The sequence below is a fragment of the Hyperolius riggenbachi genome, chromosome 8, assembly GCF_040937935.1.
Source record: "Hyperolius riggenbachi isolate aHypRig1 chromosome 8, aHypRig1.pri, whole genome shotgun sequence".
NCBI classification, from domain to species: Eukaryota; Metazoa; Chordata; class Amphibia; order Anura; family Hyperoliidae; genus Hyperolius; species Hyperolius riggenbachi.
In genome coordinates this window covers 42,195,285-42,208,820 of record NC_090653.1, presented here as the reverse complement: position 1 = coordinate 42,208,820, position 13,536 = coordinate 42,195,285, and the positions used below count along the sequence as shown (strand labels likewise).

The window sequence follows — 13,536 nt, the reverse complement described above, 5'->3', positions numbered from 1 at the left end:
CCCTCTGGCGGTAATGGACGAGCTGAACTCGTCCATACCGCTAAGGTGGTTAAGGACTGAACTTTTTAATATTTATGTCATTAGGGTATATTACTTATTTTTGTAAATATGGGCTAGTAATTGGTGATGGACACAAAGCGGAAAAAATATACCTTTATTTAAAATTAAATTTTGGTGGTATGCATTGTACTAGGGAAATATTTTAAATATTGTTATAACCGGGACAAATGGGCAAATATGGGTTTTATAAATGTATGGGTTTTCTCCACAGAACTTTTTTTTTTTTTTTTTTTTAACTATAATGGCCAGAAACTGAGAAATTATTTTTTTTTTTCATTTATTTCTAAATATTCCTGTTAAAATGCACTTTAAATAAAATACTAAATAGCAAAATGTACCACCCGAAGAAAGCCTAATTGGTGGAGGAAAAAAACATATAGATCATTTTGTTGTGATAAATAGTCATTAAGTTATTGGCGAACTAAAGGGAGGAGTGCTGAAAGGTGAAAATTGCTCTATTGACTGGTCCTTAAAATGGATCCAAGATAAACTTTTACTCATTGCATAATTGTGTTCTTTTCAAATAGTTTATAGGGCATTCCTCAAGCCAAATACTTGTTTTTGTTTTGTTTTAATACTCTAATCCCCTATAAAATAAACAAGCCTCACACCCAGGTCCTTTTGTGAATTGGCAAAGTAGGAAGGGCTTATGGGAGCTCAGTCTGGGCAGGAGGAGGAGGAGGTTACTAGCCATTGATTTCAGAGGCAGAGGGGAGGAGGGCGGAGGAGAGGGGACTGAATTTACACACAGGCAAGCTGATAGCATCTCCAGCCCTCAGACTGTGACAATGTGACAACCAGAACATGGCTGCCCTCATTGTATCACAGAAATAAATAATCATAAACAGTTGAAGCTGTTACATGCAAGATATTGTGTGTAAACTATCTAAACTTTAGAGAAGATATATAGACAAGTTACGTGTTTAGTTTTGGTGTAGCGTTTTTTTATTTTTTGTTACAGTAGAGCTGTAACTGAATAGCTTCTGTAACAAACGCCTGGAAAATCGCTCTGATCTAGCGCTTTTCAGAGCGATTTTCCACTTTCCTATACTTAACATCGAGGCTGAATCGCTTCAAAAATCAGCAAAAATGCTGCAGGACCCGTGTTTGCGTTTGGAAAAAAGCTCATCGCTCTGGTGTGCTCTATTCAATTTAAATACATTAGCCAGGCACTTTTCAAAGCGCAAGCATTTTAAAAAGCGCTCAGAAGCGCTCTTGGTGTGCACCAGCCCTTAGTGGTTAACTAGTTAAACCAGCAAGCAAAAAAAAACAAAAAAACTTTTTCACCTAATCTTGCAAGCTTGCAAGCCCCTGATGAGTCAAGTGACGAAACTAGTAGGGCGTGGCCTACGGAGCACGGAAGACGCTACATGCTGGTTTTAAAATGCGCATTGTATTCTGAAGATTGTAAGTGCACTACTTTTTAAACTTTTATAAATAAAACGGAATTATGCTATGTCGAGATCTCTCTGAGTCTTAGGCCAAGTGATTTAAACTTCGGTAACAACGTCGGCTGATACCATATGCTGTTGATGCTGGTCCCTGCTGGTCAGCGCATTAAATCCGGTGAGAGGCTTGTATTATTGTTCTGGTGGAGGACACACCGGGTGATGGCAGACTGCTAGTGGGGAACGCACTGGTGTTGTAGCGTACGTTAAAAAAGGGCGTCGAGAAAAAAGGGCGCAGGGTTTTAAACAATAAGCATGAATAACGTTAAAAAAAAAATTGTGCTATATTTCGTTTTAAAAAAAATGTTTTATAAAGTTATAAATCATTAAATAATGTGTATGAAATCGGCAATTGTAAAAAACGTTAATCTTCCCTGTTTAAAAACTGAAATGTATAATAAGGTTTTATAAAAGATTAATAAAATTTTACTAAAGCTATACCTAACCCTACTCTCATACAGAACCCTCCCTGTACCTACCCCTAACCCCTAGACCCCCCTGGTGGTGCCTAACCCTAAGACCCCCCAGGTGGTGCCTAACCCTAAGACCCCCCCAGGTGGTGCCTAACCCTAAGACCCCCCAGGTGGTGCCTAACCCTAAGACCCCCCAGGTGGTGCCTAGCCCTAAGACCCCCCAGGTGGTGCCTAGCCCTAAGACCCCCCAGGTGGTGCCTAACCCTAAGACCCCCTGGTGGTGCCTAAACCTAAGACCCCCTGGTGGTGCCTAAACCTAAGACCCCCCCTGGTGGTGCCTAAACCTAAGACCCCCCTGGTGGTGCCTAAACCTAAGACCCCCCCCCCCCCCCTGTGATAAGCATTAATAACGTTTGAAAAAAATATTGTGCTGTTTTTCGTTTAAAAATAATGTTTTAAAAAAGATTGTACTGTTTTTCGTTTAAAAATAATGTTTAAAAAATTATAAATTAAACAATGTGTAATCATGAGAAGCCGTTATAAAACAGTAAAAGTCTCCAGGCGCCGCTTGTAAAACGTTATTTTTCTCCGGCGCCCTTTTTTCCTTTTGGGCGCCCATTAAACAATATTTATTATGGGAGTGAATGTCCGCGCCCTTTTTGTCCACTTGCCTCAGGCACCCGAATTTACTGTTTCCGGTGTTGTAAACCTGAATGCAGCTGTGAAGCAGGATTACGCTATTTGTTTGTAGCTTACTTCTTTTACATGTGTGGAGGAGCTGAGGAAAAGGGAGGAATCCTATATACACTGGCTGGGCCATAAACGTGACAAGCTGATCGTAATTGGTCGGCCACGAGTTCTGGTGAGCGTGTATTGTTTTATCATATAAAGATCAAGTGAATCCCGCAGATCCTTTGGAGGAGTGGACTAATTTTTAGGACATTTATGTGTTTGAAAAGGATGTTGAGCGCCGTTTGTCTCTTTATATATATGCTGCTATTCTTACACGGTTAATGGCAGAGGCTTCAAACTTGCTACAGTCGGTCATTGGGTGACTGGGGTTCAAATTCACTAAAGGGGTGGAGCCACAAACAGCCAATCAGATTTCTTTGCTGCATAAACTGCTTCCATTCACACATTTTTGATGCCAGGAACCCGAAAGCTCACAAACCTGGTCATTGAGTGACTGTGTGTCAAGGTTACAAAAAGTGGGTGGAGACGAAAACAAATTTCACTGGTGAAATATAAACTGCAGCTATTCTTACACCGTTAATGACAGGGTTCTCAAACTTTGCACAGTTGGTCACTAGGTGACTGGGATTAATATTCAGGAAAATGGGTGGCGCCTACAACAGCTAATCAAAATTCAGCTGTTGATTATAAAGGGGAATATTTAAATTGCTAATTTCAATGGGAATATACAAATTATTGATACCAATGACTCCAAAGCTCATTAACTTGGTAATTGAGTGACTGTATGTCAAGGTTAAAAAAAAGGATTGATATTCAGAAATGTGGTTGGAGCCTACAACAGCCAATCAAAATTCACCATTTGATTTTCAAGGGGAATATTTACATTGCTACCATTCTTACACTGCTAATGGCAGAGGCCTGAAACCTGATACAGTCTGTCATTGGGTGACTGGGGTCCACATTCACTAAAGGCAGTGTAGCCACAAACAGCCAATCAAATTTCTTAGATTGATTTCAGCCATTATTATTGGCAGGGATCTCAAACTTAACACAGTTGGTCAGTGTATGACTGGGATCAATATTCAGGAAAGTCGGAGGAGCCTAAAGCAACCAATCAAAATTCACCTACTGATTTTTAAGAGGAATATTTACATTGCTACCACTCATACACTCTTGGCAGAGGTCTCAAATCTGGTAGTCAGTCACTAGGAGACAGGGGTTTAAATTCTGAAAAGGGGGTGGGCCAAAAACAGCCAATCAGATTTGTTTAATTTCAATGGGAAAATGCATTTTATTGATGCCAAAGACCCCAAAGCTCATAAACTTGCTAATTGAGTGACTGTATGTCAAGGTTAGAAATAGTGGCGGAGCCAAAAACAACTAACTTTTTACATGGGAAAATATAAACTGCGGCTATTTTTACACTGTTAATGGCAGGATCCTCAAACTTGACACAGTTGGTCACTGGGTGACTGGGATTAATATTCAGAAAAGTAGGTGGAGCCTACAAGAGCCAGTGAAATTCATCTATTGATTTGCAAGGGAAATATTGAAACTGCTGCCATTTTTACACCGTTAATGGCAAGGGTCTCAAACCTGCTACAGTCGGACTGGGGTTCAAATTCACAAAAGGGGCGGAGCCACAAACAGCCAATTAGATTTCTTTGCTGGATAAACTGCTTCCATTCACACAATTTTGATGCCAGGAACCCGAAAGCTCACAAACTTGGTCATTGAGTGACTGTGTGTCAAGGATACAAAAACTGGGTGGAGTAAAAAACAGATTTCCCTGGGAAAATGTAAACTGCAGCCCTTCTTCACTGTTAATGGCAGGGTTCTCAAACTTAGCATAGCTGGTTACTGGGTGGCTGGGAATAATATTAAGGGAAGTGGGTGGAACCTATAATAGCCAATCAAAATTCACCTGTTGATTTTCAAGGGGAATATTAAAATTGCTGCCATTTTTACACTGTTGATAGCAGATGCCTCACACCTGGTACAGTTGGTCATTGGGTGACTGGGGTTCAAATGCTGGAGAGGGGCGCAGCCACAAACAGCCAATATGATTTGTTTCATTTCTATGGAATATACAAATTATTGATGCCAAAGCTCACAAACTTGGTCATTGAGTAATTGTGTGTTAGGGTTAGAAAAAGTGGGCGGAGCCAACACCAGCCAAATACATAGCCGGGTAACGCCGGGTCATCAGTATGTTATATAACAGTATGTCATATAACAGGAAATGATGGATTAAGGTGAAATGGAGTCCCAGGTAATATAAAGACATTGGCCCACCCCTGTGGTCAGCCAGGCCCCTTGATGCTCGCCAAGCCCTAGGCACTTGACTAAGTTACTTTGTGGACGAACCGACTCTGTTAACAGGGGACCCATTTAATTTGCTCTGTCAGCTTATACTTTTTAAGTTGCATGCAAGCTGTTACAGGAAACCAACATCCTTCAGTGGTAGACAGGTCATGTGTATGCTAGGTGTGTATTTTATCCCACAAGTGGGGCTTGCACTCTCTTGCAGGTAGGCACTTATCTGTTTCTAAGTAGCGCTGTTCATTTCCTTGCCATGTACTAATGTAATTCAATTTTGGTCAGCTGCTCCCACTTAAAGAGAGTCTGAAGCAAGAATAAATATCGCTTCAGACCTCATAGATAGCAGGGGCATGTGTGCCCCTGCTAAACCGCCGCTATCCCGCGGCTTAACGGGGGTCCCTGATCCCCCAAATTCCCTCCGTGCAGCGGGGGAGCGCTTCCGCATTGGGGCAGGGCTAACCGCCGCAGCCCTGCCTCCCGCGCGTCTATCAGACGCATACCTCCGCCTCTCCCCTGCCCCTCTCAGTCTTCCTTCACTGAGAGGGGCTGGGGAGAGGTGGCGATGCGCGTCTGATAGACGCGCTGTGAGGCAGGGCTGCAGCCGTTAGCCCTGCCTCCAGGAAGAGCAAAATTTACGACCAAGTTGGTCGTTGATTTTGCGGGGGGGGGGTGGGTGGGGGTGAAGGGACCCCCGTTTAGCCGCGGGATAGCGGCGTTTTAGCAGGGGCACACATGCCCCTGCTATCTATGAGGTCTGAAGCGAGATTTATTCTCGCTTTAGAGTCTCTTTAACAGCTTTGCTTTTGGTGTATATGCAGAGCTTCTGTTTGGGTTCAAGTTGCGTTTGCAGTTTCTGGGTGGGCTCAGCGCACCTCTGATTGGAGGTCATTCGGAGAAGGCCTGGTGATGCGCTGATCCACCTTTTGCGCAATTTTCAATTTTACTTGGTTGGCCGCACCCAGGCTATGCACATAAATAGGTTAGGATTTAGTTAGTGTTAGGTCCCCTCCCATCAAGGATGACTTCTTCGCAGTGGGAGGGACGAGTTGCATGCAAGCTGTTACAGGAAACCAACATTCTTTAGTGGTAGACAGGTCATGTGTATGCTCGGTGTGTATTCGACCCCACAAGTGGGGCTTGCACTCTTTTGCAGGTAGGCACCTATCTGTTTTGAAGTAGCGCTGTTCATTTCCTTGCCATGAGCTTATACTTTTAGTTTAATATTGATTATTTTTTAAAAGTTGGATTAGCAGATTAAGTTGTTCCGAGTTCACAGGGAATGTAACCATTGTATGTCTGTGTTGCCACTTGCAGAACTTGGCCAGAAAGGCTCAGCTCTTGTTGTTGAAACTGCATCATATGGGCTACTGGCAGCTCTGGCCCACGAGGATCTGGAGTACGCAAAGAAGCTGTATACCTGGCTTTCCGAGCAGCAAAACTATGGTGGGGGCTTTAAATCTACCCAGGTAAGGAAAAAACATAAAGCTTAACCATTTTCCGACAGCCCATAAGTGCAGGGAAGTGGCTGCGCAAGCACGTGCGTGCACGTGAAGGCCTAACCTCGCCCTGTGGCAACCGTGGGTGCACTCCGATCCTCTGACCTGCAATACAGATTTTTTAAAACATCCATTTTGCAGGAAGAGGTTAAAGGAAAACGGAAGTGAAAAGATAAGGGAGGCTGCCGTATTCATTTACTGTTAAACAATACCAGTTGCCTGGCTGTCCTGCTGATCTATTTGGCTGCAGTAGTGTCTGAATCACACCAGAAACAAGCATGCAGCTAATCTTGTCAGATTTGACAGTAATGTCAGAAACACCTGATCTGCTGCATGCTTGTTCAGGGGCTATGGCTGAAAGTATTAGAGGCAGAGGATCAGCAGAACAGCCAGGCAATGTGCATTGTTTAAAATTAAATACATTTGGCAGCCTAAATATCCCTCTTAATTCAAGGTCTCCTCCTGCCTGTCTGCCATCTCCTCCTGGATGTCTGCTAGGTTCCTGAAACTAAATCTAGACAAAACAGAATTTATGATCTTCCCACCCAGGTCATCCCTGGACCTCCCAGATGTGCAGGTCACTGTTAACCACACTACCATTCGCCCTACCTCTCAAGCCCGCTGTCTGGGTGTAACCCTGGACTCCGCACTCTCCTTCACTCCCCACATCCAAAACCTCACAAAGTCCTGCAACTTCCACCTTCGTAACATCTGTAAGATTCGCCCTTTCCTGACCTCTGCCACCACCAAACTCCTCATCCATGCCCTCATAATTTCCCGCCTCGACTACTGCAATGCCCTTCTGTCTGGTCTCCCTATGACCCGAATAGCCCCACTGCAGTCCATCATGAATGCGGCAGCCAGAATTATCCACTCCTCCCATCGCTCCACCAGGGCGGCTCCCCTCCGTGAATCCCTCCACTGGCTTCCTATCCAGTCCAGAATCAGATTCAAGATACTGTGTCTGACCTACAAATCTGTCCACAAAACCTGTCCAACCTACATTTCTGATCTTACTCAGAGATACACACCAAGCCGCTCACTCCGCTCCTCCAATGAACTTCGCCTGACCGTCCCCCTCATCACCCAGTCCCATGCACGCCTCCAAGACTTCTCAAGAGCCGCTCCAACACTATGGAACTCCCTACCTCCACCCATTAGGGCAGCCCCCTCCAACACCTTCAAGAAGGCCCTCAAAACTCACCTTTTCACTCTGGCCTACCACCCCTCACAATTGCTCTAAACCCACAGCTAAACTCTGGTCCCCTACCTCTCGTGTCCCTACCTCTCCCTCTAGATTGTAAGCCTTTGGGCAGGGTCCTCCTCCTTTTGTGTCCTACCTGATCATGCACCTCCATTTCTGTGCACCCATGCTATGCATCTGAGTGAACCTAACTTGCCTAATCTCTATGCTCCCATCCAGTGACTAAGCATTACCTTGTACTCCTACTGTGCTGTGTGATCTGGTTTTCTTGTATTCCTGTATTGTCATATTGCTGTGCTGTATGTCACCCCTAAATATTGTCTGTAACCTAAACTAATGTCCAGCGCTGCGTAATATGTTGGCACTTTATAAATACAATAAATAATAATAATAATAATGATAAGAAGTGTCCTTCAAATGATCTTAGAATATAAATATATTGATTCAACCCTATAATTCAGTTGTAAGGATTAGCTGATTTCCCATCTGAGATCCTGCTGCCTGCGTATTGCTTAAAAAAAGTCTTCGTTAAGCCAACCTCTACACACCAACCGCTACATTTCTATAGCCTGTTACCCTGCCAGCTGCCTTATGCCTGTCCCAGCTCCCTGCACATCCCACACTGCACTCTCACACATTGGGTTCTATTCACAATAAGCAGTTCAGTAAAATCATTTTGAACGGTAAAATACCTCATGTGGTATTTTACACTTTTTTTTTCCAAATTCATAAAAGGGTACTTATCCGTTAGCTGGGCGCATCCGGCAGGTGGCGCTAATTACTATTCCTCCTCCAGGCCGACATGGATAGTAGGGAAAGATGTAACTCTGGTGGAGTTTTGTCGCCACCTAGAGGATGCGCCCGGCTATCGGATAAGTACCCATAAAAGTTTTCTCCCATGAGGCAGAAGTTACATAATTTACAGAACAAACATACCTCAATTCACTAAGCCCTGGTCGGTAAGTGTCACTTACCAGCCTTCTAGCAGGGCAGCAGGCAGGGAGCTGGGCGCTAGTCTACTTTAGGGGACCCAACGCAAATCCCCATAGACACTTTCAGCTGTGCTGCAAAATGGAACAAATGTCCGCTTTCACCTTGTTTACCTCCACAAGCCTTATATCCATGGCTAGGTAAGCATGTCCTGTAACGAATTTTGAGGTTTTCAGTAAAAAAAAAGTTTAAATTGGCCATGTAGGAGCTGCCAAACAGCCTAAATCTCGGGTCCGTCGGCCATCTTAATTCTGCTGTGCAGGTCCTTTCTTCCTCCTCATTGGAGGGTTTATTAGCTGCCAACAAAGGCTGGCACGCCCCCACCTAACAATCCCTCCAATGAGGAGGAAGAAACGACCTGCAGAGCAGAACTAAGATTGCCGACGGACCTGAAATTGCGGCCGTTCAGCGGCTCCTATACAGTCAGTTAAAAGGTTTTATTTACCGAAAACCGCAAAATTCGTTAGAGGGCATGCTTAGCTACCCGGGGTTATAAGGCTTGTGGGGGTTTAAACAAGCAAACTGAAGAAATTTTCCGTTTTGCAGCACAGCTGAAAGTCTATGGGGATTTGCGGTGGGTCCCCTAAAGTAGATTAGCGCTGGGAGCTGTGTGGGAGGTTTACAGACTGTGCATACTGTCATCCCTTTAGATATGTTGCAGCCACCAGGGGGAGCTCTTCTGTGTGCTACAATACAAATAAGCACATCTAAAGGGATGCAGGGATGCCCGAAGAATTGTCAGCTTCTTCTGCTTTGATACACTGAAAGACCCACCAGCATCCAATCAGAGTGAGAAGCAGGCTGTGTGGCTCTCCCAAAAGGCTGTCTGTCAAATCTACTGTACAGAGACAGCAGGGGGAGAGCCAGTTATTGGCTGCTGTGAGCTGGAAAAAAAACAAACAAATGCGTTTGGCCAGTAAATGACATGCGGAAATGTTTGTGAATTGATATTGCTTGACATTACCGCACAAGTCGGTAATTTACCTCATTAGTCGGGAACGGTGATTTTTCTGTACGGTGATGGGTTTAGTGAATTGTAACTTGAGAAGATGATCGGTAAAATCAGGTAATGAGGTAATGTTTTGTGAATAGAGCCCAATGTGACATCTTTACTCACTTATCTGCGATCTGTAGATCAGGTCTGATCACTGCTCTATTTTTATTCCCCCGTCCTTTGATTGCCCCTTTTACTTCAATCTTTTCCCCTCCTCCACTGCACAAACGCCTGGTGGTGTTGGTTATTTTTTTTAGTGCTCTTTGCTTATTTTAAAGATAAAGGCCAAGAATTAGGCTGCGTTCGCAGTGGTGCATTGCGGTGCAACTTTATTGGGCATTTTAACGCAGAAAGTCACACTGGAATAGTAAGTCTATGCAACCTTCAGAGTGCATGCGGTGCACTGGGTTCCAATGCAGTACAGTATCCCAACACACTGCATGCGTGCGTTACCGCATAAGATGTGCGTTAACAGAGGCAGCGAAGCATACTTTTTATTGACTGTATGCAAGAAAAAAGCAAGAAAAAAGGTAAGGCACAGGTAGTGTCCACAAACCTGTCTAAAGTAATACAAAACTTGACAACTGTTTTTTTAACACATCAGTAACTCTTTTCTTCAACCTCCTTCGTGGTATTCCGGAGCTAGGAACGAGGCGGAAAACCGCAGCTCAGAACAGTAATCCCGACCTCTGCTCGGGGTAGCCGCCAGAGGCTGTGTGCAGAGCAATGCTCGCAGTGGGCGTTTCTACATACCTCCCAGGGGATCATGACGTCGGCCGGCATTCTTCTTCCGCTACTCCGAGGCTCTGCTTCCTCCAGGTGAGATCACCGGCTGTCGTCATGACGACAGCCGGCAATCTCACTTGAGAGTTGCAGCGCCACCCGGAGGATGGGGGAAAACTGCAGCACTGGAGCCAGGGAGGTGAGTGAATGTGGAACTGCTGCAGATCTACCTGACAGCATGATTTTTTTTTTTTTTATAAGGTTCTAGGGTCTGAAAGGGTGCAAAAAAAATTGCACCACTTTTAGACTCTAAAATCCGGAAAGAATCATAACACCAAGGGGGTTAATGTATCGTCAGGAAATGCAAATGATTTCTCACAGGCGATTTTTTTTATTATTATGTGCAATTGTCTGTTTGCGTGTAGGCTTTTTTTTTTTTACAGTAGCAATGATTGTCAATGAGAAATCACCTGGGGCATGCGATGAAGAAGTGCATGTTGCCAGTTTTTACGGAGAATCTGAAGCCAGAAAGAAAACAGATCCTTACTTAAGCAGAAGGAAGGCTCTGGATCCTATAGAGCCCCCACTCCTCTCCTGGTCCCTGCGTTCCACCACCGGCTCCCCCATTTAAATCTCCTGCTGCAGGAGGCTTTGGAAGTCCTCGGGAGCCCGAGTGCTCCCGAAGACAGGCGGCTCTGTATTGCGTATGCACGAGTGTGCAAGTGAGGGCGCGTGCGCACTATGGAGCCGCCCATCTTCAGGAGCCCCAGTACTCCTGATGACTTCCGAAGCCCACCCAAAGCAGAAGAGAGCAGTCTCCGGCCAATTGGACTGCTAATGGGAGAGCCAGCGCAGGAATGACGGGATGAGGAGAGGGAAGGCTCATTAGGACCCAGAGACTTCCCTCTCCTTAGGTACATATGTTTGCTTGTTTTTTTCGCTTTAGACTCCCTCTAAAACACAGAAATCGAAACCGAACTGCAGTTGTTTCCAGAAATTTTGGCAGGCCTATCAAAATACATGATGTGCTTTTTCGCATTTCGAGAAAACGCAAGTATAACCCCTGCCTAGTCGAAACAGCTCAACTCAGTGCACACTGTGTGGCGCTTAGCGCCTGGTATTGCTATATCTGCAATACTAAACTCCGCGGCCGCGTACTGGTAATTTGGGTGTCGGCAACAGCTGGACCCTGAATTACGTGTCCCCTTGAGTTGCTACAACTTGGAGGGGGAATAGTTTTTAACGCTGCTGGGAATATACAGCAGTGTAATAATATGTACGCCTGCCTAACGCATCACGTTTCCTTTGCTTTATCTGCAGGACACAGTCATGGCACTGGAGGCGCTGTCAGAATACTGGATTGGGACCTACGAACCGGATCGCAGTGACAAACTAGAAGTATTTATTAACTCGCTGGAGAGATCTCAATCGGAATCCTTCACCCTGCGCTCTGGTGACAGCGTGCTAAAAGAGCTGGTAAGGAGTGTGGCATGCATGGGTGGTGACACGCCCCTCACTGGCCTGACTAGTACAATCTTCTACCTCAGACAACTGGACAACGCTTCTTGGCCTAGATAAAAGCCACCCCTGATCGGCCACCATGACAATGAGCCCTGACCCTGAGGCAGTCTCAGAACCTTTGTCATCAGGGCTGCCAATATGAGGATTATTTATTGATGATGGTTTACAGGAGTGCTATTGGTGATGCTTAGTGAAGGTTGACAGGCGGAGAATGCTGCCGCCTTCTTAACTCCTTTTGAAGGTGGATTATGCTCTGAAAATGAACATTTCAGTAACAACTCTTAGGTATGTAAATGAACATTTGAAGGCATTCCCAAGCATTCCTTGTGTGTAAAATTGTTTATTTCCACTGCAGAGGGCAGTACAGCCTTGCATATTTCTTGTCATCAGTAAAGGCAAGAATCTTCACTCTGCCCCCTCCGTTTCTGCTGATTCAGCTGTGGCCAGGGCAATGAGTCTGTTCAGCAGGAAAGGGGGGGTGCAGATTGAAGACGCAGACATAGAGTGTCTCCTATCTGGCATCGATTACATTTGCTAATTAGCCAATGATAAGCAAGCCTGTACTGCTCTCTTCAGTGAAAGTAAGTTTTGTACACACAGGGAATGCTTGGAAATGTTTTCAAATGTTCTTTTATGTTCCTAATGTTAGCTTTCAGTGTATAATCCCACTTTAAAATGTACCATTTAACCTCCTGGGCAATAATCCCGAGCTGAGCTCGGGGTATATCGCGCACGAGGATTTCTCAGGCCCTGGTGGGCCGATGTGCATAATTTTTTTTTGTTACACGCAGCTAGCACTTTGTTAGCTGCGTGTAACTTCCGATCGCCGCCGATCCGCCGTGCAGCCCCCCCCCCCAGACCCCTTGCGCAGCCTGGCCAATCAGTGCCAGGCAGAGCTGAGGGGTGGATCGGGACTCCCTCTGACGTCACGATGTCCATGACATCGGTGACATCATCCCGCCCCGTCGCCATGGCGACCGGGGAAGCCCAGCAGGAAATCCCGTTCTGAACGGGATTTCCTGCTTACTCTGATTGGAGTGGGTGGGGGGATGCCACTGCGCAGCGGCTGTCATGTAGCGAGCCCAGGGCTCGCTACATGATTTAAAAAATAAATTAAAAAACAAAGTGCTGCGCCCCCTCCTGGGCGATGCAATTGTATCGCCCAGAGGGTTAATCAACCAATTCTCCATTGCAAAATTGGGGATTTATTTTTCCTAAAATCTCTCCAAAAGTGAAATCGACAATTTCACTATGGAATGAATTTGGTGAAACACTCTTCATTGCTTGTGATATGGCCTGGTCACTATGATTGGTCGTCTAGTTTTAACTTGATCTGGTATTTATAAACGGAGCATGTTGTCCATTTGGTAATGTCCTCATCTTAGGTCTATTTAAAGGAAGAGACCACACCTCCCAACTTTTTGAGATAAGAAAGAGGGACACTTAAGGCACGTACACACGCTTGATCTCTTCCAGCGACGGGTCATCAGGGGCTGCTGTTCTGCCGACAGTTCCCCCATGTGTACAGTCTGTCGGCAGGCTGATAAGGGTGGTTTTGACTGATCTGCTCGGCGGATCAGTCAAAACCAGCCTCATCAGCCTGCCGACAGACTGTACACACTGGAAAACTCCGCAGAATGGCCGCCCCGCGGGCGGGTTTGACGACCCGTTG

General features: G+C 45.4%; 2 protein-coding genes across 2 annotated transcripts in view; one reads left to right on the top strand and one right to left on the bottom strand.

The window, feature by feature from the left end:
* The window catches only part of EGFL8 (EGF like domain multiple 8), a 309,298-nt gene that overhangs the window by 207,131 nt on the left and 88,631 nt on the right, over positions 1-13,536 (bottom strand). The window lies entirely within an intron of this gene.
* Positions 1-13,536, top strand: part of LOC137528756 (complement C4-B-like) — a 158,322-nt gene that overhangs the window by 115,628 nt on the left and 29,158 nt on the right. The window contains exons 30-31 of the mRNA XM_068250296.1: positions 6,251-6,402; positions 11,664-11,819. Coding sequence (XP_068106397.1) covers positions 6,251-6,402; positions 11,664-11,819 — 308 coding nt within the window. The remainder of the gene's footprint in view (positions 1-6,250; positions 6,403-11,663; positions 11,820-13,536) is intronic.